Raw genomic sequence first — 25,902 nt, 5'->3', positions numbered from 1 at the left:
TACCCATTGCCCCTTGTCCTATCATTGGTTGTCACCGAGAAGAGCCTGGCTCCATCCTCCTGACACTCACCCTTTATATATCTGTAAACATTAATGAGGTCACCCCTCAGTCTCCTCTTCTCCAGCTCCAGAGCCCCAGCTCCCTCAGCCTTTCCTCACACGGGAGATGCTCCACTCCCTTCAGCATCTTTGTTGCCCTGCGCTGGACCCTCTCCAGCAGTTCCCTGTCCTGCTGGAACTGAGGGGCCACAACTGGACACAATATTCCAGGTGTGGTCTCCCCAGGGCAGAGTAGAGGGGCAGGAGAACCTCTCTGACCTACTGACCACCCCCTTCTAATCCACCCCAGGTACCATTGGCCTTCCTGGCCACAAGGGCCCAGTGCTGGCTCATGGTCATCCTGCTGTCCCCAGGACCCCAGGTCCCTTTCCTTTAAGCCCTTTCCCCCTTTCCCCAAAGTTTTAGACTTCATGAGCAGTTTGTGACTGAAAGGCAACTCTGTCTTAACTCTTAATTCCTGTTCTCCCCAGTCATAACTGTATCACATCCTGCGGCAACCACAGATGCTAAGGAGCGCTGTTACTTTTCTTTTCTATAAACGCTGTCCAGCAGCCAAAAAATCAATGAACAGGGACCAGGATCAAGCTTACAGGCAGCTTCCATGCAATGGTGTGGAGCATCACAGTTTGGGCAATGGCTGGAACAGGCTGGTGCTCTGTATGTAACACACACTTACTTCCCTCTGTCCCCTGCTACAGCAACGTTTCAGACCAAGATTTTAGGGGTGCCATGAATCAGAGAAGATTTAATTTCACGGGGAACTGAGGAAACAGTTGGTCTATTGTCCATCTTGCTGCACAGAGCTATGATTCCAGGAAAAGCAGCAAAGAGAGCAGAAATAAAACACTGAAGAGACGCCTTTCTCTGAGCAATGGGCCACTGCCAAATATGAATCCAGAAGCAGGAATTTCTCACCCCCTTGCCAGTTATACAGCGAGAGCCTCATACACACGCAGAATCACAGAATGCTCTCAGTGCGTATGTGTAAGTGACACGTACGCTGGCAAAAACAGCAATTCAACAACCCACCTGGGTTTTCCCAGCTCTACTGTGTATTGTGCAGTCTTATTTTGGTCCTTCCCCTGTTTATTAGGGAAAGGTAAATGCTTGCAGCTGGTTTTAAGCTGAGGTCCAGCCGCAGAAAAGCTCACCGTTCTCTGCTCGTCTCCTTCCCGGATTTGGAATGTGTGTTCAAACACCGTGTACATGATCCTCCCGATACCAAACGAGGGTTCGATTACATTTGGGATGATTTCTTCCACTAGAACACAAAAGAACCCACGTCACCATTAAAAAAGAACTCACACACAGAAAAAATATGTTTACTGAAGCTGCCTTTCTGTTCAGAAGTTCTGATTCCATGTAGCTGAGCACTTGGAAATAAAAGGTTAAACATTTCTGCTCTAAATATAAATACCTGAAGGATAGACTTGGATGTAGTCCATGTACAGGATGTATTTAGGCTGTAAATAACAAGTCAGGGCCCCTTCTCTGCCCCTGAGAGCAAACAGCACAGCACAATTTGCATCCACACAGATAAAACCTCTTCCACTTCGCAACAGCGAGGTCTCACCTAAACTGTTGGCTGGGAACAGACCTTGCTCCGCACCAAGCCACAGACTACGTGCAGGCGTTATCTGAGAGGCTGCTACTTGGCATAAACCAGAATTGTGCTAACAATTAAACAGCCCAGATGACGGCAGGGTAACGCTCGATCCCTGGCCCACTTCGGTTTAATGTACAGACACAACCTCGGTACCCAGCAGTCTGAGCAGAGAAGCACAGAGCTCCAGATCCAACTCAAACTCCAGCCAAAACTTCCTCCATACTCTTGAGCTGCTCAGCTGCTTCAGTCCTGCCGCAACCCTATTCTCCATCCTCCCGCAAAAGTGGGAAAGACGAGGATCAACTAGTTAGTGTTTGCAATAATTGTCAGAAAACGTGATGCGCTACGTTATTATACACCCATCGTTCTCTTCAGTTCTTGCCACGTGTCTGTCAAATAGGCTTTTTCCTCCTCTCCTCTCTATGAAAGGAGCTCAGTCGACATCAGCTGCTTTTAAAAATCAAGGGTAGCATCCAGCTCTCCTGCTCCATGTGCCTGAAGAGCCAATTCTCCTCAGTTCAGCACCTAACCTGGGGTGGGAACTCACCTTCCAAAAGGATGGTTGTGTTTTATTTGTGCATTGACCAACCAGTTTTCAAGCCAAGAGAAGGGAAACCATAAGCTTTGCCTCCCGCTTGCAGACAGCAGCTAAAATGCCAAATGTACAAATTTAAAGGAAAACCAGCAACGCAGGTTCTACTTGCTACACTACAATCACCAACAGTTACAACTCTGATTCCTTCTCTGAAGTTGTGAGGAACCAAAGCGTGGTACAGCAGCAGAATGTGCTGACTGAAAGACACCTGCACATCTCAAAGACTCAGCAGCTGCAAGAACAAATACATTCTGCACATGGTACAAGTTGCTCTAGTCCTTCCTAGAAGAATTTATCATGTTTCTGACCTAGGACAGGATGAACCACTAGTTACAGTATCAACCTGGGAAAAATCTACCTCAGTCTGCAGCTCTGTCAAAGATTCATCAAACAACCTTGGGTGATGAGCTTACAGAGCTGGCTGGAAAGACTTAGAATCATAGAACAATTTGGGTTGGAAAGGACCTCCCAAGCTCACCCAGTGCCACCCCTGCCATGAGCAGGGACATCTTCACCAGCTCAGGTTGCTCAGAGCCCCGTCCAGCCTGGCCTGGGATGTCTCCAGGGATGGTTCATCCACCACCTCTCTGGGAAACCTGGGACAGGGTTTCGTCACCCTCAGTGTAAAAATGTCTGGCCCGAATCTCCCCTCCTTTAGTTTAAACCATCACCCCTTGAACTATAATCACAGGCCCTGCTAAAAAGCCTGTCCCCAGACTTCTTTGGGGAACTACATCCATACATTTTGGGAAGTTACCTTCTAGCTCCATTTCACAGAATCCCAGAATGTCAGGGGTTGGAAGGGACCTGGAAAGCTCATCCAGTCCAATCCCCCCACCGGAGCAGGAACACCCAGATGAGGTTACACAGGAAGGTGTCCAGGTGGGTTGGAATGTCTGCAGAGAAGGAGATTCCACAACCTCCCTGGGCAGCCTGGGCCAGGCTCTGCCACCCTCACCAGGAAGAAGTTTCTTCTCAAATTTAAGTGGAACCTCCTGTGTTCCAGTTTGTACCCACTGCCCCTTGTCCTATTATTGGCTGTCACTGAGAAGAGCCTGGCTCCATCCTCCTGACACTCACCCTTTATATATCTGTAAACATTATTGAGGTCACCCCTCAGTCTCCTCCAGCTCCAGAGCCCCAGCTCCCTCAGCCTTTCCTCACACGGGAGATGCTCCACTCCCTCCAGCATCTTCATGGCTCCACTTCCCACACCAGGATAAAAGTTCTGCAGAGATTCAGTCACTGACCAAAACTGATGTGGTTATCAGCTACCAGAGGAACTGAGAGGACTTGTCGGCTTAAAGAGCGTGGTCAGCGCAGCAGCCTGGAGAGCTGGCAGGAGCTGGAAGAATTGACTCCAGGCGGTGAAGTGAGAACAGGAGCTCTGAGCACAGAGCTCTGCCCACAGCCCTGCCAACAAAACACCACAGCCCATCTGCTGCACCGCGCTGGGACTGAAGATCGAAATTCCCAGAGCTGCTGCACCTTCCCCAGCTCCTCCATCACTGCAGCAGCTGCTTCTTAGCACCACGTGGGACCTTACGAATCCACTAATATGTGACTGAAGCAGCACGAATTTAACACGCCACCCAAAGTCTATTAAATTGGTTACTGGACAGAGCTGGTTGAAGTGGGCAGACAGGCCTGCATCGATGGTCACTGCAATCCCACTGCTGTGTGAAAGTTTTCCAACTGTCTTAAACTGTCAAATTTCACGGAAATTTGGCATTTTTTCTGTGCCACTGTACAATACTAACAAGAGAACACAACTAATAAAGTTCACATTCAAAGTGTGTCCTGATCTGCCTCTTATTTTTGATGATCAAACAACAAAGATACAAATTTACCATGTAATGTTTTCTGAAATCTCTTCACAGTAACCATGTCCTTTGTTAATTTAAAAGTTTTCCCTTCAGTTTCCACAGTAAATTCCCTGCAAAGGAAAAAGAAGTCATTTAAAAGCTACGGCAATAAATAAACAAGTTATATTTTCTTAAATGCATCACTTGGTTGACTTTAAGAGTGGAACAACAGAAGCCAGTTCAAATCCCAGGGATGAAAGAAGGAGACTCCACAACCTCCCTGGGCAGCCTGGGCCAGGCTCTGGCACCCTCACTGGGAAGAAGTTTCTTCTCATATTTAAGTGGAACCTCCTGTGTTCCAGTTTGAACCCATTACCCCATGTCCTATCACTGGTTGTCACCAAGAAGAGCCTGGCTCCATCCTCCTGACACTCACCCTCTATATATTTGTAAACATTAATGAGGTCACCCCTCAGTCTCCTCTTCTCCAGCTCCAGAGCCCCAGCTCCCTCAGCCTTTCCTCACACGGGAGATGCTCCACTCCCTTCAGCATCTTTGTTGCCCTGTGCTGGACTCTCTCCAGCAGTTCCCTGTCCTGCTGGAACTGAGGGGCCACAACTGGACACAATATTCCAGATGTGGTCTCCCCAGGGCAGAGTAGAGGGGCAGGAGAACCTCTCTGACCTACTGACCACCCCCCTTCTAACCCACCCCAGGTACCATTGGCTTCCTGGCCACAAGGGCCCAGTGCTGGCTCATGGTCACCCTGCTGTCCCCAGGACCCCCAGGTCCCTTTCCGCTATGCTGCTCTCTAATAGGTCATTCCCCAACTTATACTGGAACCTGGGGTTGTTCCTACCCAGATACAAGACTCTAAATTTGCCCTTGTTATATTTCATTAATTTTTTCCCTGTCCAACTCTCCAGCCTGTCCAGGTCTCTGGATGGCAGCACAGCTTCCAGTGTCAGCCACTCCTCCCAGCTTGGTGTCATCAGCAAACCTGCTGATAGTCACTCTATTCCCTCATCCAAATTGTTGATGAATATATTGAATAATATAGGCCAGTCCTGGTCAACTCTCAAACCAGAGTAGGGAAACTGCAAACATTTCCCAGTTCATAGAAGTGTGTCTCGTATGGGATGATTCTACCAAAGCCAACAGCTCATTCCCATGCAGATAAACAAATATTTTTATACCGTGATTACACATTTACGTGCATATGTCAAGAGATATATTGATGGACGATCAGCAATGACTTGGTGGAAGGGACAGCACTAAAACATTTCAGACAATCCCCTCAGCCCACCCACACGAGGAAGATGGTTTCAGGCGGCTCTAATTAATCCAGCAGCACTTGGGAAACCCTCATCAGAGGTGTCAGAGAACATACACTCACCCTTTCTCATTGAGCAGCTGCTCCATCTCAGTGATGTAGCACTCGTCACACATGGACAGGTATTCCATCACCACCTTCGCGTCCTTCTTATAAGCTTTGCCAATGGCTCCCTTATTTGCCTCGAACTGAACAATGTTGACTGTTCTGTACGAGGCAGTTAAGGAGCCTGAGATGACAGAAAACAGGGCCTGCTTCTTCTGCTATGTCAAAACTAGTTACTACACAACACAAAGAAATCTCCTTTGCTACTGGATTAAGAAACTTCCCTCCAAGAGAGAAAGGAATAATAATAAATTCTGAAATAATACAACGTTCATATTTATCCATGCTTCACAGCCAAAACAGCGGCCAGCATTCAGCTAGAAAAAACACAAACACAACAGTAAATCCCCTTTGCCCACCTGAGTAAAGCCACCCACATACTCAGTTCTTTGCAGGTTACTTCTCAGTCATGCTGATCCCCAGCTCCAGGTTTCCCCGCTAAATTTACAGATGTAAATTAAATTCAGGGTGTTTCAAGAAGATGGACCAAATTTCAACTGGTGAGAGTTTCAAACTGGGCCCATCTTTTTGAAACATCCCATAGAGCTGCACAGCTCTCCAAGACGTCTCGCTGTCAAATCGCTTTTCACTTGGAGAGAATCCGGTTTGTTTTGAAAGGATATAGGTTCTTTGAGAGGCTTCTCAGCTATAAGAGGAACTTTGGTGGCGCGGGCATGGCAGGAGAGGTCATAGCAGGAACGATCAGCACAGCCAACGATCTCAATCCAACCCTGAAAAAACAAAAGTGGAAGCTTTCACCAACTTGCTCTTTTGTCCACTTAACCATCAAATATGTTTATTCGCCCCTAAGCCCTCCATGCTCCCATGACTGTTTTTTCTACATAATTAGCTCTGTTGCAATAAGCATCCCTCGCTCACTAGTTCATTTGAGTTATTCCATTTGTTTCCAGAGGAAACGATCAGTTATCTGACCAGTGCCAGGTTTTCCACACGGTTTGGCAGCTCGGGGCATCGCTCACATGCTATAGGCGCACGAGACATCACGCCTATGGGCATTTACTGCTCCGCAAGTATGGAACAGACAGCAGGCAACCAGCCACATCAGTGGCCAAAAGCGCAGCTTAGAAGCTGGTCAGACACAGATCACACGCAAGGGGAGCACTTCTGTCAACATTTCAGCACGTGTGGCGTGGAGGAAGCTTAAACCACCATTCCCACACGTGGAACTGATGAAGCTTTCAAACGCTTGCAGCAAATACAACCACCGCCTGGATTTTCTAAAGGGGAATATCATGTAAGAAAAGGCTCATCAGCTGCTTTCCATTCACTGTGTCGCATCAGCGTGGACACAGGCGGATGCAGCGACACAGCAGAGCGCCAGCAAAGGTATGTGAGCAGAAGAAATCCCGTGCTGGAAAAATCACGGTGTTGCAGAACATCTTGGGGAATTTTCCAACCAATTAGACCATTAGAGTACTACAGCTGCTTCTCAAAAAATACAGGTTTACGTATTAACGTTATAGAATGGGTTTCAAGCTATTCAGAGCAGTTAAATTCTTATGACTGAGTGCTGCAAGTTGGTATAAACGTTTTTGGTCAGCGTTAAATGACAAAACAAAGCGTGAGTGTAGCTCGCAAGGTGGTTTTGTTACATCCTTGGAACTGCTGTTTGTACCTCTGGATCTGGCTGTTGGATACACTGCTCTGAGTGTTGTCCTGACCACAACAAGGCTTGCAAAGTTTATCCATCTTATTTTCCTGGTGTGACCCACACATGTCCAGCCTGTTTTGGGCTGGCTAGGAGGAAAACTTGTGAATGTACAGAATTCAGCTATCTACACCCAAAGGAAGCTACTCCTTCAATCATTTCTATAGGGTTTTTCTATATGAAGACAAATTGCTCATCCAAGGTGGAGGAAATTTTTCTCATCTTAAGTTTGGCAGAATTCTCCTGGCTGCTATTGTTCTAACTCATTGTAATGAATCATCATTAGTGATAAGCCTGTTTCGGGTCCTTAAAAGAAACAAAAAAACCAAAAACCACAGACAAACCCCACCAACCACACACAACCTTCCCACCCCCAGGTTGTAGGAAGTTCTCCCTGCCCATGAGTAACGTTGTCTGAACAATCTGAAGGCCTTGACCCTTCCCTGTGTGGACAACTTTGGGCTGAGCATGCTGCCAGTTTGGCTATCAAACTGTTTCGGACTGGGGATGGGACCAATCTGTATAAGGGTCACTATCATTCCAACTGATGTACTTGGCTGAGACTTACTGAAGAAGCTGAAAGCTCTCCAAGAGTATCTAAACTGAGTCTAAGAGCCTGGCCTCTAACTACCTACTGCTGGTTTACCTGAAAAAAAGACATATTTTTCAAAATCCAGCCAACAATATAAGAGAAAAACAAAGCACCCACCAAGGCCTGACCTGAAAAACTCTTAGTGAGTCAGCAGGAAGATAAAAAATCCATGGGAAATTTTCCTCCCAGCACCAGCTGGCTCAACTGGTAGGAGTGAACTCATTTCTCACAGCTTGGAGCAGGAAAGGAAGAGCAAGCGTTCTAGCAAGAAGAAATCTGCCCTGGAATAATGTCTCAAGCAAAACAAATTCTTTCCTGCTGCTGTTACAGGGGTTATAGCCTTTGGAAAGTACCAGGACCTGGTTTCCTCTTATTCCAGATGAAATTCAACCAGCGAAAAGTCCACAGACAACTTCAGGTTCCACCAAAGGAGCTACAAACAAGCACGAACTGTTTCATAAACTCTTTGTCAGCCCACTGCAGGGAGGTGACCTGTCCCCTTAGTCCTGGATTCAGAATATTTCCACTGTAGGAAGTGTGTTCATACCAATGTGGCACTGGACAAAACAGACTCACAGCCATAAGACATAAAACCAAGACATAAAACTGAGCCCTTTCCTGCACTATCAACAGATCTGACAGGGAGTGCCCCTTGCTGTTTCGCTTTGCCACTCACATATGATGTTTTGGACTCCGCATCCCAGCAGTCACAGGCATAATGAGCCATCTCATTCTCCATATGCTGTCGGAAGCGCAGCTTCTCCGGGGATACACCGACCTTTGTAAGGAAGAGGTAGATTCTGCCAATGAAGTAACCGAGAACGGAGTTATTGATCACACCCTGCAAAGGGAAAAAGCAGGAAGAAAAAAAGAATATATATATATATTAATTCCTAAGGAAGCAAAGATGTGATTTACTGTACTTCTGCCGACAACCTGACACTTTACAGACAGAATTTCTTGCAGCTGCATGTGATAAAGTACTATGTCTGACCTAAAACTACTACATCTTTTCAAATTCACTTAGTGTCACTGACAGCACCTCCCTCTGAACAAAACAGCAAGTTATTATTACTCTAGGACTCACCACTAACTGTTCCTGAAGGTCACCTACTTGTTCTGATGGGTTTTTTTGGTAAGCCTACTCATTTACAATTTGCACGCATGGAGAATCAGGTAGTGAAATCCTGACATGCAAGTCACACACTTATGGGGCCAGAAGTTCAGCATCAGATTCCCGGTTTTTGGGAATTCCTGAGCTTTTGGCAGGTATTACTGTTCCTTTCTGCTCCTCTCCCAGTAGCACAGGGTGAAGATCAGCCTGTAACCACTATCCCACCACCACCTGCAGCCTCTCGTTACAGATTGCAAGGGGCAGACTCGGATCTCAGTCACACCGATTCACTGAAGAGAACTGACTCTTGAATCCGAAAGCAAATCCCAGCTGGCACCAACACAACAGTTTGTAGTTTAGGCTTGAGAGCAACATACAGAAGAGCAAACTCCACGTGCTTCCAAGAGCAACGTTACCTGTTGAACAGCATCTCCCAGCCGCATTAGATGGGCCGACTGCCCGCTGACCTGGGCCTTGGAAGAGTACAGGAGGATGTTGAGATCTGCCACGTTCTGAAACTTGGGGTGATTTTTCTCACTGGGGTCCACAAAGTGCTCAATTTCTGCCATAGTGAATTCCCTAATGGAAACACAAGTGACCGCATGTATTACATACTTTATGCATTAACCACAGCCCCTCTAATACATTCTGCAGCCTTTCAGTACTTACAAGGAGCATGTAACAAGGGTGGAATCAGACTTTTTAGAGGGGCATGTTATGAAAGGACAAGGAGTGATGGTTTTAAACTAAATGAGAAGAGATTCAAGGTAGACATGAGGAAGAAATTTTTGACACTAAGGGTGGTGAAACACTGTCCCAGGTTGGCCAGAGAGGTGGTGGATGCCCCATCCCTGGAGACATCCCAGGCCAGGCTGGACGGGGCTCTGAGCAACCTGAGCTGGTGAAGATGTCCCTGCTCATGGCAGGGGAGGCGCTGGGTGAGTTTTGAAAGTCCCTTCCAACCCAAAGCATTCTCTGATTCTACGATTCTAATAAATGATTATGCTTTAGCCTCTCATAAGTCAGTAGTTTAAAAACATAAGCAAACCCAAACCAAAGACAACGTATAGACTGCAACGTGAACCAGTCTCAACACTCGATTTAGTTTCATCTTCAAATTCCTAATAAAATTTTCTACAAATTCATCTACAGATGTCCAGGCCATGGTCATCAGCACTGTGATTCAGAGCAGATAATATCACTGTTGGAATTACTTCCAGAAGTTCTCTGGAGTTTTTCCAGACTGCTGTGATGCCCATATTAGAATTCTACATTTCCTACAGGGTCAATAAAGACTGATCCACTGATAATTCAGTAGCCTCAACTCAGAGGTGCCCAAAACAGCCAGGTGAGGTGACAATTTCTTGAAGACAATGATACTGCTACCTTCAGCCATGGTGTACATGCTGTTTTAAGAACTTGTCTTTACTAGATCTATACTCATATATTGATTCTTAGCCTTCTTGCTTGGGATTACTTTACCCTGAATTAGCTTATTATCGAGAACCTTTAAAAAAGCTCTAGGTAATCACTAACTTTAAATTGGAGGCATCAAGATGCATTTTGCAATGATAGCATAATAACACATTCTCCAATAAATGTGCCACAAGCTTATGATTTATATTTGACTGAAAATGCATTTCAATGAGAAAGTTCTCGTTTCTGGATGTGCAAGAGACAACAGGAGAACTGAGAAAATTCCAAAGAGTTCCCTTTGTGCTAACGACACCACTGCCTTGGGGTGACATTCATGGCACCATGCTTACACCACATAGTGCCTGTGTGCACAGAACCACACTGCCCGTACATGGGAGAACTTGTTCTGAATTAGACAGAAGAGACTTCTGCTCAGAATAGATCAATTAAAATACAGCTATTATCCTTAATGAAATGCAATAATTACTTTTATCCTGGGACACAAAGCTTGGAGAGTAATTCAGGCAGTTTTCCTGTGTTCTTGGGACACAAACACACGGCCCATGTCAGGTTATCACCCAACAACCTCTCTACAGAACTGTAGAATCTGCAGAACTCAGACAAGGAAATACTGCTCCAAGGTCAATCACGTTTTGACTCCAGATTCCAGTTTTAAAGTTAATTGTGTGAACATTATTAAACAAGCAAAGCTGCATGTCCTGTAGAAAACACAGCTACCTTTAATACGATCAGTATAGATGATGACGGAAGCCAAATTTTGTTAGTTAAACTGAGTTTAATCTAGGTTGTTGCAACCCAAAAACTGTTTCAGAGATCCTACTTCTCACTAGCCAGGCTTAGATAGAATTCTGTACTTAAAACCTTAATTAAATGAGTTCTTTGCCCGTGAACCCTGAGACTCACTAGGCATGTTATCAGGCATCCTCTGGAAGAAAGCACTAATGTGAAATAATCGTGTACAAACACTGGAACAAAAGGGAGGTGGTGCCTGCTCCCAGGTACCCTCCTGTTGCAAGAGGAAATGTGCAGTACCTCACTCTGATAAGGCCGGAGCGGGGTGAGATTTCGTTTCTGAAGGAATTTCCAATCTGGGCAGCAGCAAAAGGCAGTTTGCCTTGGTTAAACTCCAGAAGACGTTTGAAGTTGAGGAATATTCCCTGGGCAGTTTCTGGCCTCAGATAACTGAAAGGAGAGAGGGGAGAGGAAAAAAAAATCAGAGCGGGGAAAACAGTGAGAAAGAAAACCACAGTTAATACAAAATTCAAAGGTGGTACTTTTTCTCTGGAGTCTTTTAACTCCAGACACAAAATAATGAAGCAATAGGCTGAGGGAATAAACACAAACATCAGCTGCAGCCCAAAGACAGCACCCCATAGTTCCTCCCAAAAGTAAACTGGGTGACTTGGCTGCTTTTGAGATGCAAGAATTGGATGAAAAGAGATGTTTGAATGAAATACAGTGGCCAGTTACATCACAGAGAGCATGGACCCTCCTTGCCTTTCCTGTGTAGGTCTAAGTTGCACCAGGCTGCTTACAAATTAGGATTTTGCAAGCAAACCATGACTACACCTCTGCTGTCACATAAACTGTGAAGGGGCTTTAGTGTAAGGGCCCTACAGCAATTTGAAACTTCCACAGAGAACACCACCTGCACAATTTCATGTACTACACTGCAGAACACACATGACATGCACCTCCGATCCCATCCCAGAACAGGTGCAAGAATCACACTCTCCACTCTTCAATCAGGGTTTCAGTTTTAGTTTTGGAGACCCCAGCTCTAGCCAATAGCCCCCACATTCCCACACACTAACTACAAACACCTAGTAAATGATGCTACCACTGGATCACCCCGCTAAGGAACTTCATCCTGAAACAGGTACACTGAAGCAGGTTCCCTGTAGCCATGAAGCCACCATCCAGTCCCACTGGGGACCCAGTGTTAACTGGCTTCATGGAAACAACTCCAGGCAGTGAGGGCATACCTGTGATCCACACAGTTCGGCTGCTTCAAGGATTTTCACTATTCTGCAACAGCTCCTTGCTTCTCCTACCTGGACAGTGCTAAGCTGCCAAAGCAGACTGGGACTGCAAGGCTACTCAAGAAGCAATTGCAGTCCTTTTGGGACTTCATTTTTATTCCAAGTGATGCAGAACACAAAGAAGGAGAGTGTAAGCAGAGTCAGATTAGTACCTACCCAGGCATGTTTCCTCCAGGCCCAATGGAGGTCTTGAACATCAGGTTGAAAGAAACAGGAGGGGACAGGTCATTACCAGTGATGGGTGACTTCACGTTGTAGTTCACAAAGAGATCTGCGAGTTCTTGCTGGCCATAATTGTCCAACTAATACCAAAACACAGAACTATTTTAATTACTAGGCAAGATAACAGGAAAGAATTATGTCCTTTTCATCTTTTACTGAGCATGATCCACCCGCACTGAATCACCAGTTCAAAATATTCCCTTCTAACCTAATTTTTCTAGCAAGCTAAAGCTTGAACCGATGATAAAGGAACACACGGCACATTCATACAGTCATTTTAGTAATACAGGTCTATGGCTCAGTCATACCACAGAAAGTCTGAAGTCTAGATAGAAATGCAAACGCTGAGCATAAGAGTGGGTGTAAAGTAGAAGAAAAGTCCCTGGGACTGCATCACCACCCACCAGTAGCTTCTTTTGAACAGTTCCAGCTAAAACATGGGGAGCAGTGTGTTGGGAAAGAAAAAAATATATAGTAATGAGGCAGAAGAAAATTAACATTTCTGCAGTGCTGTCTGCATTCTTTTCTGCTGCATTGTATTGTATTTCTGCTACACGAAATACAATATTCAGGCTACGCATTAGATCTTTTTGAGTTGTTCTGCATTTTAGTTAAATAGAGCAAATCTGCAGCACAGGGCTTCTGGTGGAAGTTCTTCCATTTGCTGTGAAAACAATTTGGTAATTCCCTTTCTCTGGAAGCTGGGAATCAAGCAGTAGAGGAACCACAGATCTAACTGCAACCTAACTGCATAAACCCCGCAATTTCTAGAGCTGTTTTGTGCATTTACACACTAGCCTTTTGCACATGTACATTTAAATGTGGTTTCTAAACTTAAGTACCATAAAGGACCTATATTGAACAGTACAGCAATGATTTAACACTCAAGTTTAAAATCAGATGAGCTGCTTCTAGCATTAATTGTCATGATCCTTCATGCATCAGAGAGAAACTCAAAATAAAAAGAGTTTATTAACAGAGGTATTCGCAGAATTGCAGAATCACAGAATGTCAGGGATTGGAAGGGACCTCGAAAGCTCATCCAGTGCAATCCCCCCATGGAGCAGGAACACCCAGATGAGGTTACACAGGAAGGTGTCCAGGCAGGTCTTGAATGTCTCCAGAATAGGAGACTCCACAACCTCCCTGGGCAGCCTGGGCCAGGCTCTGCCACCCTCACTGAGAAGAAGTTTCTTCTCAAATTTAAGTGGAACCTTTTGTGTTCCAGTTTGAACCCATTACCCCTTGTCCTATCATTGGTTGTCACCGAGAAGAACCTGGCTCCATCCTCCTGACACTCACCCTTTAGATATCTGTAAACATGAATGAGGTCACCCCTCAGTCTCCTCCAGCTCCAGAGCCCCAGCTCCCTCAGCCTTTCCTCACACGGGAGATGCTCCACTCCCTTCAGCATCTTTGTTGCCCTGCGCTGGACTCTCTCCAGCAGTTCCCTGTCCTGCTGGAACTGAGGGCCACAACTGGACACAATATTCCAGGTGTGGTCTCCCCAGGGCAGAACAGAGGGGCAGGAGAACCTCTCTGACCTACTGACCACCCCCTTCTAATACTCCCCAGGATGCCATTGGCCTTCCCCAAAAGGATGGTCAAAGTTCAGTGTTCTGGTGTAGAAAAACTAATGTAAGCTGCCCAGTGATGCAATACACTGAGAAAAAAAACAAAACAAGTTGATCTTTCTGGAAGGAAATATTAATTCTATGCATGGCTCTGAAAGCATTTATACTAGAAGTCATGAGAAAAAGATAAAAACAAAATAAGAAAAAAAATAAAGGCAAATGTCTGTACAATTGCTCAGGAATGTCAGCCTGGAGCACCAACTATTCTCACAGTAAACACAGGAACAACCGGTGCAGGGTGCTAGAGACAGAGGAACATATCTCAAGTGCTTCAAAGCCAAGACAACTTGAAAACATACCAGTTCAGAGCTAAGGTGGTTTGGGAAAATCCCAACAAAACCTCTCATCTGCCTCTGTTCCTTTGTACCGTAATCCTGCAGCGAGGGATTTACAAATGTAAAGGGGGGATTCAGAAGAAACAGCCTTTGTGCTGGGGTGTGGAGTGAAACAGAGCAGACTGGCTCCAAGGACAGAGCTTCGACCCTGCCAACCCAACATTCAAGAAACAAAGAAAATAGCAATAACCCTCTGAAACAGCAGCAGAAGGAAGAAGCGATTAACTAGCAAGTTTAGTGTATTTGTTAACAAGTTTTCAGTATTTAGGAGCGTGAACAGCCTATCTTTATCTCTGAGATAAAGACGTCCGAGCATCTTTAGAGGCACAGAAGGGACACTGCCTCCGGAGTCGGTGCACCGCAGCTCCTGTGTTACACACACAGCCATGAAGTATTCACGTCCCTATGAACGCACCCACCTGTGTTAGAACATTTTCCATTTCTGCCTTTTTCTCTGCTGTGCACTTCTTGTCAGACATAAGCTTTTGCAGGTGAGCTGTAAGCAAGAAAAATATGTTGTGAGTTTATACTGCGGCCCCCTCACTGACCCCAATCTAAAACTAGGCAAACCAGGAGGATCCTCCAGCATGAATGTACGTCCACCAACTGTCCTGATAATGTCTATCCAGAGTAATCCCACTCATGTCATCAGGGCAATGTTGATCTACAGCTGATGAGCTGTACTGGTGTGCCACAGGGAAAACAACAGGTCCTTTACTCCTTATTTTCTTTCTCTAAAGACTGGAAACTGAAAACAACATCTGACCGCAAGCCAGAAAAGCTGATTTTATCCAAATGAACGTACTGACTCGGTACAGCAGGGTTGGACTGCATTTCACTTTAAAGCACAACATCCTCCACGAGATACAAATGCAGACAGTGGTGCTGAGATTTCCCACTCTCGTTTGAAAAAAGCTATGTGACTTTTTAGGGGTAGGGACAGCAGGTCCACCAGTGATGGGCTGCAGAAGACACTTCTGTCTATGATGCTGTTCAGTGTCCGAAGGTTAGATGGGCTTCCTTTGGGTTTTTTTAAATAAAACAAAAAATTCTAACTTACGAAAACAGCTTTAATGCAAATATATTGTTCTACATACTTAAAATCCATGGAAGTGTCTAGAAAATTAAGGAGCACAACCTACCTAAACCTAGAGCAGAACAATCGTTCCCTTTCACAATGGAGCTGTGTATGACAAAGTCTTCAAATAGGTTCCTTATTTCTAAGATTCCTTTGTGTGGTTTTTTTTCTGTTGTTTTTTTTAAAACAAATTTTAATCAATAACCAGAAAGCAATGTGAGGACTCTGCAAACCTAAGAAGTGCCTGAAGTCTGTTTAGCATTGCCAAAAGCCAGCTGAGGTCTAAGGTATACAGAAGTCAGAAGCTGCCATGTAACTGATTTTGACACAGGGAAGGCAGCTCTGTCCCCTTAGATCATCAGTTGTGAACAAAAACCAACTGAAATTCAAGAAAACTAAGACCAGAACACGGTACAGAACAGGAACATTGTATAGGGACTCCTCAGTTTAGACAACACACTAAACTTTTATGGCCTGATGACACAGGATTTTATAAAAAGGGATCCAACTATGTTTTTGCTAGAGATCCTGTACCTCGTTTAAGAGACTAACACAACATTTGGGTGGAACTGAGAACTTAAGGGATCTATGGTACGGTATGATTAATGAACTACAAACACGAGTACAAACAACTGGCTATACCAACTGGCCTTCCTTGAGAAAGATACTATTTTGCCATGTTTGTAAGGTATCACAGCAAGAAATCCCCAAGCCCACCTCGCCTTGGAACAAAACCAAACCTTTTAAGAGATGATCAGCACGAAAACATTCCCCATTTTTCACATCTTTCACCATGAAGTCAGCAAACTTGTCTACATGGCCAGAAGTCCTAGAAAAGACGATACAAAAATAGGAACATGAAAGCTGACACTGACAGCCCCAGGTACTGTGTGATCCCCGTGGACACACCGTTATCAAAGAGAAGCCCTTCAAACGGTGTGCCCGAATTTCAGGTTTACTCTTGCTGCAGAATACAGATGCACATTAAGCAGAACCATCCCACAGCTCAGTGAGAAAGCATCGACACATCTAAAACATGTCACTAAGAGGACACTTAGTGCCTTTAGGAACGGCATAATGATCAAAGCAAGATATAGATGCAGTTGTGAGGAGCAACCAGTAGTTCAGGTGGAAATATTCCCACTGTTTTACAGCAGTGATTCGTGAAACCTTCTGCCCATTACGCTGTGACCGACACAAAGTAAAGCAGTTGACTCAGCTCAGGCTCTTTTGGAAAAGCTCTTGACATATTTAGCAAACCTGCTGGTAGACTTAGTGGAGATATGTGGAGGTGAAAATGTCCAGAGTCTGAACTACGCTCTCGCTCTGGAAGGTGGTCCCTCTATCTGGTCTGGGGATAAAAACAGGCCTTCAATCCCCAGAGCTGCAGAAGCACCATTTGCATCCAGAGCTCAATTAACACCCTGCGTATCACCAATCCCTGAAGGATGGTCAAGTACCTGGCCACTGTCTTAAACTATGACCCAGGAGTCCCAGAATTAGCCAAGCCACCTAACCCTTTTTCTGGTTTTCTTGACCTTTTAAATGGCATTTTCTTACCTAATGGGACTCCTGGGAGACAATAAGACATTAGACTCTCAGACACAAGTCCTATCGCTCTCCCTGATTTATGGAACAACAGCTTCTCACACTGACCTGTACACTGATATCTAATCATTTTGCACTGCAACAGGGTATGAAATTGGGCGACCCAGTCTTCAGATCCCTGTGGGGAATTTTACAGAAGACTGTAAAAAGCAACTATGAGTGGAAATTACAAGCTGCAGGAAAAGAAAAAGACCCATATTTACTTCAGAACGGGCTCTGGTGTTAGCATGGTACAGTCAATCTCCAGGATTTGCTCTTCCTGAATAAAGTGCTGTCTCCATGCCTGGATGATGTTGTTCTTCAGAGCACACCCAACGGGCCCGAAGTCATACAGACCACTGACACCTGCAAAGAGAAGAAGGTAAAAAAAGACATGGTAGGTGTGAGAATGTATGAACCTGCATTGTTTGGAGGAAATGTCCTCCCTTCTCGGTGTTTCCATCAGCTGGTTTAAGTCTGAAGTTATTTTCTGAGCATGAACCACCAACTTCTCTGTGCTAAACAGAACATGGAATGTGGCTCACTGTAAAAAGCTTTTACATAAAGACGTGTTTTTACATAAAATCTCCATGAAGCACCTAAACAGGCATTACCCTACACTAACCAGTACAGCTCAGCTGCAGAATGCACAGGGGCATCAGCAGCAGTACAGGCTGGAACTGATAAATATCTGTAATCACCAATGATGAAAGCTCCAGTCCCTCCACTAGTGGATTATATTTTGAGGAGAGTTTTGTGGGAGCAATCTATCCGGAGGAGGAATCTGAATATAGAAGAGATAATGCGTGTGCTAAAGCAATATGTTATTGTCAGCAATGAAGCATATCTGCCAATCACTAGTTTAGGCACAAAGATGAAAAGTAAAATAAAGTCAATAAAACAACTCAGAGTATTTATTTTAGTATCGCAGGTGAAAGAGCAGTAACCATACAGGCACTGTGCTGCCTCCCGTCCTGAGCTGCCCCAAATCAGCTCTCTGACGAGGTTTAACAGCCACATTTGTTCACTTGTTCGATAAAGTTCCCCGACAAAGTTCAGCCAGGTTAACGGGTTCTAAAGTTCACAGCAGTTTTGAGCGTTATTTTGCCAAGGACAGGTCGGATAGAGATGAGTGGTTACAAGGAAATAAGCTGATCACCCCCCCTAAACACCAACACACCCCACCCCTCTGCAAAGAAACCACCTTCTACAGTGTAATGCTCAGAATGTGCACGTTCGAGTCTGCCCATTTGCATTGAGAGAGCAAACGATGAATTTTGAGCTCCCTCCCAAAGACTTTAGGAAGGGGGAAACTTTTGAAAGGCTTATAGACTCAAGCAGGACAGTTTAAAGCCAACTTTAAAAAAGAATCCTTTACACTGCATTAATATAACATCGCAAGAGTACAGCATTTCACACAGCTAGAAAGAGCAGAACATTAGCCTAAAGGGATTCAAATGTACATTTCTTCAAATCTGTACCTCCATAAATAGAAAAGGCTTGATCATAGAAAAACCTCCTTTTCAGGGTGTCTTCCATTTTAACTCTGTCCACGATGTCATCTTTGGGCTGCAAGGCCAGCTCCTGGAATGCAAGCAAACGGAAAACACTTAATAGTTCCCGTTTCTGGCAAGAGGACAAATCCTCTCCACTATGAGTCAAAAGTCTGTAAAGACCATTTTGAAGCAAAGGTATCCTGCCAACACGCTCGTTTTCCAAAGGGGAATGGTCACGCTGAGATTCAAGCGCTCAATGATGAACGTGATTGTCTGAGTGCAGCATTTTAGACACTTGAGGCGGACTCATCTGCCCTAACTTTGGGACAACTAAGTCTGAGCTACTTATCCTCAGCTTTCTTTACAATCGGTGGAGAGAAATGGCAATTTCTAAAGCAATTCTTCTGACCTATTACCCTCTCATGACTATAAAAAGAGCTTAAAGTGACCAGCTCACACTACAAATATCTACCTCTTGGTATATGTGAAGCTTCCAATAAAGTGTTCCTCACATGGAAGAATTTTTACCATGAAGATTACAAATATCATTGTGCAAAGGTGTGTATTTAGCTACTTGTACAAAGAATATCTATTTGCAAAAAGCAGCCTTTCACAAATATGGCCCCAAACACACAAAATTTAGATAGAGTGCCTAAATGCCCTGACTAGATTCTGTGAAAATGTTTTATAGCAGAATCACTATTTTATGTGAAAACCTGTAATTTTTGCAACCAGCTCCATTAGTGAAGTCAACAGACTTGAAATATTTTCTTCAACAAAGACGTTTGATAATTAAAGCAGAGTTAAGTTCAATAAATGCAATCAGTTCCTAAATGGCCAACACATCTTGAACAGCCTTTTGGTAAGAAAAAGAATTGTATGACCAATAATTCCAAACCTTTCTTTTTTGAGCATCTATAAGCACAAATAAACGTGGTCTCATTTTCAAAGCACTGTATCTCTGCTTATCCCATGAACTAACGTAAGCCAAGGAGTAACTTTATACAAGAGACAGAAAGAGTCAAAGAGAGGAAGCACCAGTACAGTATTTTTAAAGCATGGAAGGGGAACCCATTTGGTGCGATCTGCCTAAAAATATACCCTGTTTCCCCAAAAATAAGACCTACCCTGAAATTAAACCCTAACATGATTTTTCAGGATTTTTGAAGATGCTCGAAATATAAGCCCTACTCCAAAAATAAGCCCTAGTTACAGTTCATTAAAAAGACAATTTAAATAGTGTCCAGGTAGCTATACATGTAAAAAAATAAAACTAATTTGCAATAGAACGCAGCAGGACAGATGTGACAGGATGTGATGACATGACTATATTTGAATAAATATTGGTTTTTTGTTCAAGAATAAATGTAGACTGTTGTTTGCGGAAAAAATAAGACATCCCCTGAGAATAAGCCCTAATGCATCTTTCGGAGCAAAACTTAATATAAGACCCTGTCCTATTTTCAGGGAAACAGGGTAGAATCACATTTCACAATGAGTTTGTTAACAGAAGGGACGGCTTTTGCCCAGAGATGGACAGGAGAGCAACAGGGACCCTGGCAGGGAGAAATGGTCGGCAGCACAGGAGTAACTGGGGTAGGTATAGAATTCTGCAGAGTTCTTCTCCTTCTACTTAAAGTAAATAGTTAACGAACTGGTGCAGAACTCAAAGAAACAGCATCTTCTGTTCAGCACATGTTGATAAACAGATGGCAGAAAAGTGCCTGTGTTGGCCTCCAAAGGGAAAAAAACCCTGCAAAGGAGCAGAATAAGCTACTGACTTAAGATACAGTTTGAAGACATAAAGCCAAGGAATTTTAAACACTCATCTGCTCTGCCCTGTTCAAAGCTTCCAATTCAGAGCCCACTTAAGTAGGAATCACAAGGCTTGAAAGCTGTACCAGCAGCTGCTAAAGATAACGAGGGTTCACACTGCTGCCTTCTGCAAAAGTTGCGAGCGTGATGCATTGGTGGAAACGCTGTGGAAAGGCGAGGTTGGAGTGCTGCATGCACAAGGGCCGATGCTGCTTTTGCAAGGTCATTCTTGCCCACACACGTTGTGTAACCGGCGAGCACGTCTCTACGCTGCATCCTACAGGCCCTTTTCCAAGGGATAGGTGGAGCTCACAGGGACACTGAGGCTCCAAACCTGCCTTGCTACACCTTCCAAGGGCTGGGAAATACAATTGGGGAAATATTGAGAAACTATTTATTCCAGGACGGCCTAGCTATCCATCCAAGTTTCATGCCATGGTTTCAAAGCACAGTTCCATGCTGAATACCAAGTAAAAATGTCATCTTTATACTTGGGTTAAATGTAGGCAAGCGGTTAACAGCAGATGTGACAGAGCGTTGCTGCCTCACGTGATTCTGTACAACAAACAGGGTCAAATGGTTTCAATTCACAGTAAGTCAGTTCCAATCAATGGTGTGTTTATTTAATTATTCATTTATTTTTAAGGGTACCACCAAAGAACAACTACAATAATTTCTCTCTGAAATACAAATTTGAAAGAACCTTGCAGTCTCCTGGCTGAAATCCCCACACCTGACTGTTTTTATGCTTCAGGAGTCTGTTTGTTCTGGTCTGAGGGCAGAGGGAAGGGGAGAGAAGTTTGCAGGATAAGGAAGTGTATTTGTATGTGTTTATTGATCTAGAGACAAAACAAACTTGAAGTTCTATCATTTCATTTACATGAAGACTTTTCAGAGCACAGTTACATTTAAAAAGAGCCTCAAGTTCAATACATCTCTCTCTTTAAGGCTGAGGAAAACCATAGGCCAATTGAAACTTTGTTTAAACTGTAGCAAAGAAAATGGTTTCTAAAGAAACATATTCCACACCAGCTTGGGAATTCAAACACTGCACAAAGAATCTGAAGATTAAACTCTATCTATACAGTAAACGAAGACTAGTGACATACATTGAATTTCAGCTTTGACCATGAACAACCTGAACTCGTATTTATTTGTTTGCAGATTGTGATTTAATGCTAACAGATGTTAGTAACAGATAATGAATGAAATTGCCGCTAGTCAGAAACAGTCTGCCCTACTTTAACTGTTTAGCCCAAATCAATACTATAAAAGAAGTATTATGTGGAGATTTCAAGGCTTTTCAGACAAAATCGTGGAACTCAAATTTAATTTCCAGACTTACCTTTGCTTCTAGGACCCTCTTCCGAGCTTTGAGCTCTGCTACAGCTCTGTCTATATCCACCTGGGGAGCCTTCTCTTCCTTCAGCTTCCTTACCAGTTCTCCCTAGAAGGAGGAGACAAAACACAAGCTATAGATTTTTTGTCTTTGAAAGCCATGGATGAGAACTCTCCTTCTTTCAGCTCCCCTGGCAATCCAAAAGGAGGGTTTTGTCCTGTCTCCTCGCAGGTCTCAAGAGGCCGCTGCAATTGGCGGAAGCCAGAAAACACTTGTGCATTTGAGAGTTCGCAGAACTAGACATCATTAGAGAAATTCAATCCCCCACACTATTGTTAAATCCCAGACCTGTTATTAAACCTCAGTGTGCAAATATACTCCTGTACGCACCACTTCCCAGTGGATTTCCCCAAATCCTGACTTTGAGGATGAACTAAGCAGATTGTCATATGGCTAACAAAGCCTTTATGCATTCTCCATAATAAGGTTTCTCTTCCTTCTAACCTTTCCCTTCAAAACTGATGACCACTTTAGACTCCTTCTCTGTCAAATCTGTTCAAAACTGGCCAAAAAGTACAAATATTTTTAGAAGAAGGTGTCACGGAAGACATGTTTTTAGCCTAATGTATAAGTGAAGAAGGCTCTGCATGATCTGTAATAACTGTTCTTGTTTTTCAAACTTCTCCACTATCTTTGAAAAACAAACAAGCAAATAAACAATGCCTAAATACATAAGAGCTGCCACAGTCTGCAGTGGGCTTACAGCAAGGTCTTGACCCAAGTCAAACCACCAGCACCTTGTTATGGTTCCAGAAAAGTCTTTGCCGCATGGGGACGATTCTCCCAGGGAAATGCTCAACCTCTAAACACCCAACAGCATGGTTTGCTGAATGTGATCAGCAGCAGCCATGCTCTTGGAGATAAATTGATTAAAAGTCTTCCTTTCAGTGCCCACTCTTCTCCAACCAAAAGCAAGGTCTGTCTTGAATAACCGAGAAGGACAAAGGAGTTGACCCAGGAGGAAAAAGCAAAGAGATGTCAATGCCTTCTCAAGTGGGATGTTGTAAGATTGGGATGCTCCAAGTTCAGCATTTTTCTTGCATCTTGCACTCATGCATCTTGCATTAAACAAAAAGAAAAATCATCCAGAGATTACAACATTTCCACAATATCGGCTTTTTCATAAACTCTGAGCTTTTCTGACATTACTATTGCAGGCGACTGCAAAACCAAAGAGAAGAGAATACAGAGATTGCCATTCAGGAATCAGCTGAGAAAAGCTGAAAGTGCTTCAGAGACGACAGGGTTCAGAGGCTAATTATAGTAATAAAAGGAAGAAGACTCAAAAGACTGCATTAAAACAAACACACACAACCAAAAGAAAGAAAAATAAGAATCCTGTCAGGCTCCCTAACCCCACAGGCTACAAGAACAGAACAAATCTGGTGTTTCCTTCCTGTTAACTCGTTAGACCAAAACGTGAAAGTTTCTCTCTGGGGCTGAGGACTTCAACTGCCATTCCTGGGTAACGTGGCAGAGGGAGGGATCCGATCTTTTCTTTTCTTCTTTTTTTTCTTTTAAAGTAGTAAGTCCAAATTGCCTTTGTTGAACTAGGGGATCGGCAGCGGCAAAACATCAAGGTAGCAGCAAAGTGGCTGCTGCTGACTCAACAGAGCTGTCACCCTGCTCATTGCTGAGCATCTAAAAGCAGCAAACAGCAACTCTTTGTCCTGATATATAAGTAAAAGAGTACTCGGACATACGCAAGGAGAAAAAAAAAACAACACAACCGAAGCAAATAATTATGTCTGCTGACAGGACTCAATCTAATTAAAGCTCCAGGCTCGAGCCCAGCCCAGAGGAGGAGTGCACAGCAGGATTCGATGTGGCAAATTTTGCTGCAGCTTCGTCCCACGGAGCAGAAAAGCAGAGAGGGATCCACCCCTGGATCACGGCAGCTTATTGCATCAGGCACTGCTGCAGGAAGATACGCCGCTCAGCCTCCTCTCCATAGGTTACGCGTCCCTTAGGTTTAATTAAACCGCTTCTCCGCGAGCTGACAGACAGCAGCATCCTCTGCATCATAAGGTTATCAACCACCCCAGTTTTCCTTACTCCCTTTCCTCTTGTGCGAAGATCTCACTGAATTACTACTATAAACTGTACAATACAATACCCGTGGTCCCAGCTACAGAAATTTACCCACAAACCTTTCCTTGGCTCCCCACACTCCTGTCCCCATCCCACAGGCAGCCAGAAAGACAGGGGGACATCGATACTTTGAAGGCAAACGACAGCACCCAAGATACAGGATTTTAAAATTAAATCGGCTAGCTCTAGAAATCATAATTTTATTTATAAGAAGCTCTCCTGCCAAGGCATTATGCTGCACAGTGATTCACAATAAAAACTCATTGAAGCGATGGTGCTGGTATAATTAGAGGGCCATAAATCTACTCATTTAATGGGAAAACACATGTACAAATCTACAAATACCAGGGACGCACACGTAGCCATGGGACACACACGTAGCTGTGTGTGCAACTAACCAGAAGACTATGGATTCAGCCACTTAAAGGAGGCATGTGGGGAACTCACACGTATAGATTTTGCTGCTAAAACAGGGACGAAGGGGAACTTCCATGAGCTGCCAGTAACACACACAGCAAGGGAAGCAAGACCAAGATCCACTTAGGAAATAAAAAGACAATCGAGAGTCCATCTCAGGTGAGAGAGAAGCTAAAGATGATAGTTTAGTTTGTGAGGGGGATGGAAAGAGAATGCGACGCAGTCCTAGTTAATAGGAGACAGCTACGTATCTGGACAAATAATAATGATGAAACGGAAAATGTGCGAAGAAATTAATATTCTCTTACTACATCAGGCAAATACACGAATCCAAAGAATATCATTTATCTGCAACACCCTACACACACTCAGCTCTCAAGGGAAGTCACTGTGTGACCCTGTGGGATGAGGAAACCTATGTAGGCTTTTTAATATAAAGAAAACGTGAAGAACCAGCTGCGGGGCCCCAAAAGCACGACAAAGTCAAGCCCAGGAGAGGGAAGCCGGGCAGCCTGACGCACAGATCCAGTTCTGCCAGCACCATCCATCACTGCGGGGTGGGGAACGGGCAATTCACGGGAAAACAGCCACCCCGCTTCTCCGGGCTCAGCAACACCCGCACCCGGGGGCAGCGGCGCCCACCCGGGGACGCTCCGCCGAGCGCTCCGCGGCGCCCCCGAGCCGGACGGTCGCACGCAGGGTGCGGGGGGGGGCGCTGAGGGAAACACCCCGCAGTGGAGGGCGAACGCACCCGGGGCACCCCCCGCGCCTGAGGGGGGAACGGGGGACACCTCCCCGGGCGGGTCTGTCACACACCCGACCCCCCGCAGCGCGTCCCTCCCCCTCAGGCGGGTCCTCCCCGGCGGGTGTCCCCCCCTCAGCCGGGCCGGGGCGCGTTACCTGGTGCCGCACCGCCTGCCGGAGGGGCGCCAGCAGCGCCTCGGCTTGCGGGCCGTCCATGGGGGTCGCGGCCGGGGCGGGCCGGGTGCGGAGCGGGGCGGCGGGCGGGCAGGCGAGGCGGCGCAGCAGGGCGGGCAGGACGCTACGGGGCAGCAGCGGCATGGAGAGAGGCGGCGCGCCGCCCTGCCCCCCCCCGCATGATGAAATCCCGCCCGGCGTAAAGCCGGCCCCGGACCCGCCGCCGCACTTTCCGCACAGGCAGGAAGGAAAAAAAAAAAAAAAAAAAAAAAGGGGGTTGCTCCGCGAACGCGCCGGCGGCGGCGCCCGGTCCCCAGCAGCAGATTCGGCACGGCCGCGGCGGCAGCGGGGGGACGGCAGGGGGCGAGCGGGAGCGCGCGCCACACACACACGCGGGCGCGCACACACACACGTGAGCGAGTGTACACACTCGCGCGCACACAGACGTGTGCACACACACTCACGCACACAGGCACACACACACTCACACACAGTGGGCAGCGCATGCGCGGAAACACCGCCCCCACTTCCCCCGGCTAGTGTGTGTGTGGG

The 25,902-nt window shown here is 45.3% G+C and overlaps 1 protein-coding gene across 1 annotated transcript in view; it reads right to left on the bottom strand.

Moving 5' to 3' along the window:
* GARS1 (glycyl-tRNA synthetase 1) overlaps positions 1 to 25,573 on the bottom strand; it is a 29,913-nt gene extending 4,340 nt beyond the window's left edge. The window contains exons 1-14 of the mRNA XM_082046852.1: positions 25,333 to 25,573; positions 21,871 to 21,972; positions 18,696 to 18,798; positions 17,439 to 17,580; positions 16,368 to 16,456; positions 14,969 to 15,045; positions 12,515 to 12,660; positions 11,349 to 11,498; positions 9,296 to 9,458; positions 8,442 to 8,606; positions 6,126 to 6,235; positions 5,463 to 5,606; positions 4,112 to 4,197; positions 1,212 to 1,321 (exon numbers count right to left, since the gene is read on the bottom strand). Coding sequence (XP_081902978.1) covers positions 1,212 to 1,321; positions 4,112 to 4,197; positions 5,463 to 5,606; positions 6,126 to 6,235; positions 8,442 to 8,606; positions 9,296 to 9,458; positions 11,349 to 11,498; positions 12,515 to 12,660; positions 14,969 to 15,045; positions 16,368 to 16,456; positions 17,439 to 17,580; positions 18,696 to 18,798; positions 21,871 to 21,972; positions 25,333 to 25,494 — 1,749 coding nt within the window. The 5' untranslated portion in view covers positions 25,495 to 25,573. The remainder of the gene's footprint in view (positions 1 to 1,211; positions 1,322 to 4,111; positions 4,198 to 5,462; positions 5,607 to 6,125; positions 6,236 to 8,441; positions 8,607 to 9,295; positions 9,459 to 11,348; positions 11,499 to 12,514; positions 12,661 to 14,968; positions 15,046 to 16,367; positions 16,457 to 17,438; positions 17,581 to 18,695; positions 18,799 to 21,870; positions 21,973 to 25,332) is intronic.
* Between the last annotated feature and the right edge of the window lie 329 nt (positions 25,574 to 25,902).

This window comes from Streptopelia decaocto, assembly GCF_964273445.1.
Source record: "Streptopelia decaocto genome assembly, chromosome: 2".
Lineage (NCBI taxonomy): Eukaryota > Metazoa > Chordata > Aves > Columbiformes > Columbidae > Streptopelia > Streptopelia decaocto.
The sequence above is the reverse complement of the archived record's forward strand: the minus strand, read 5'-3'. Positions and strand labels throughout refer to the sequence as shown.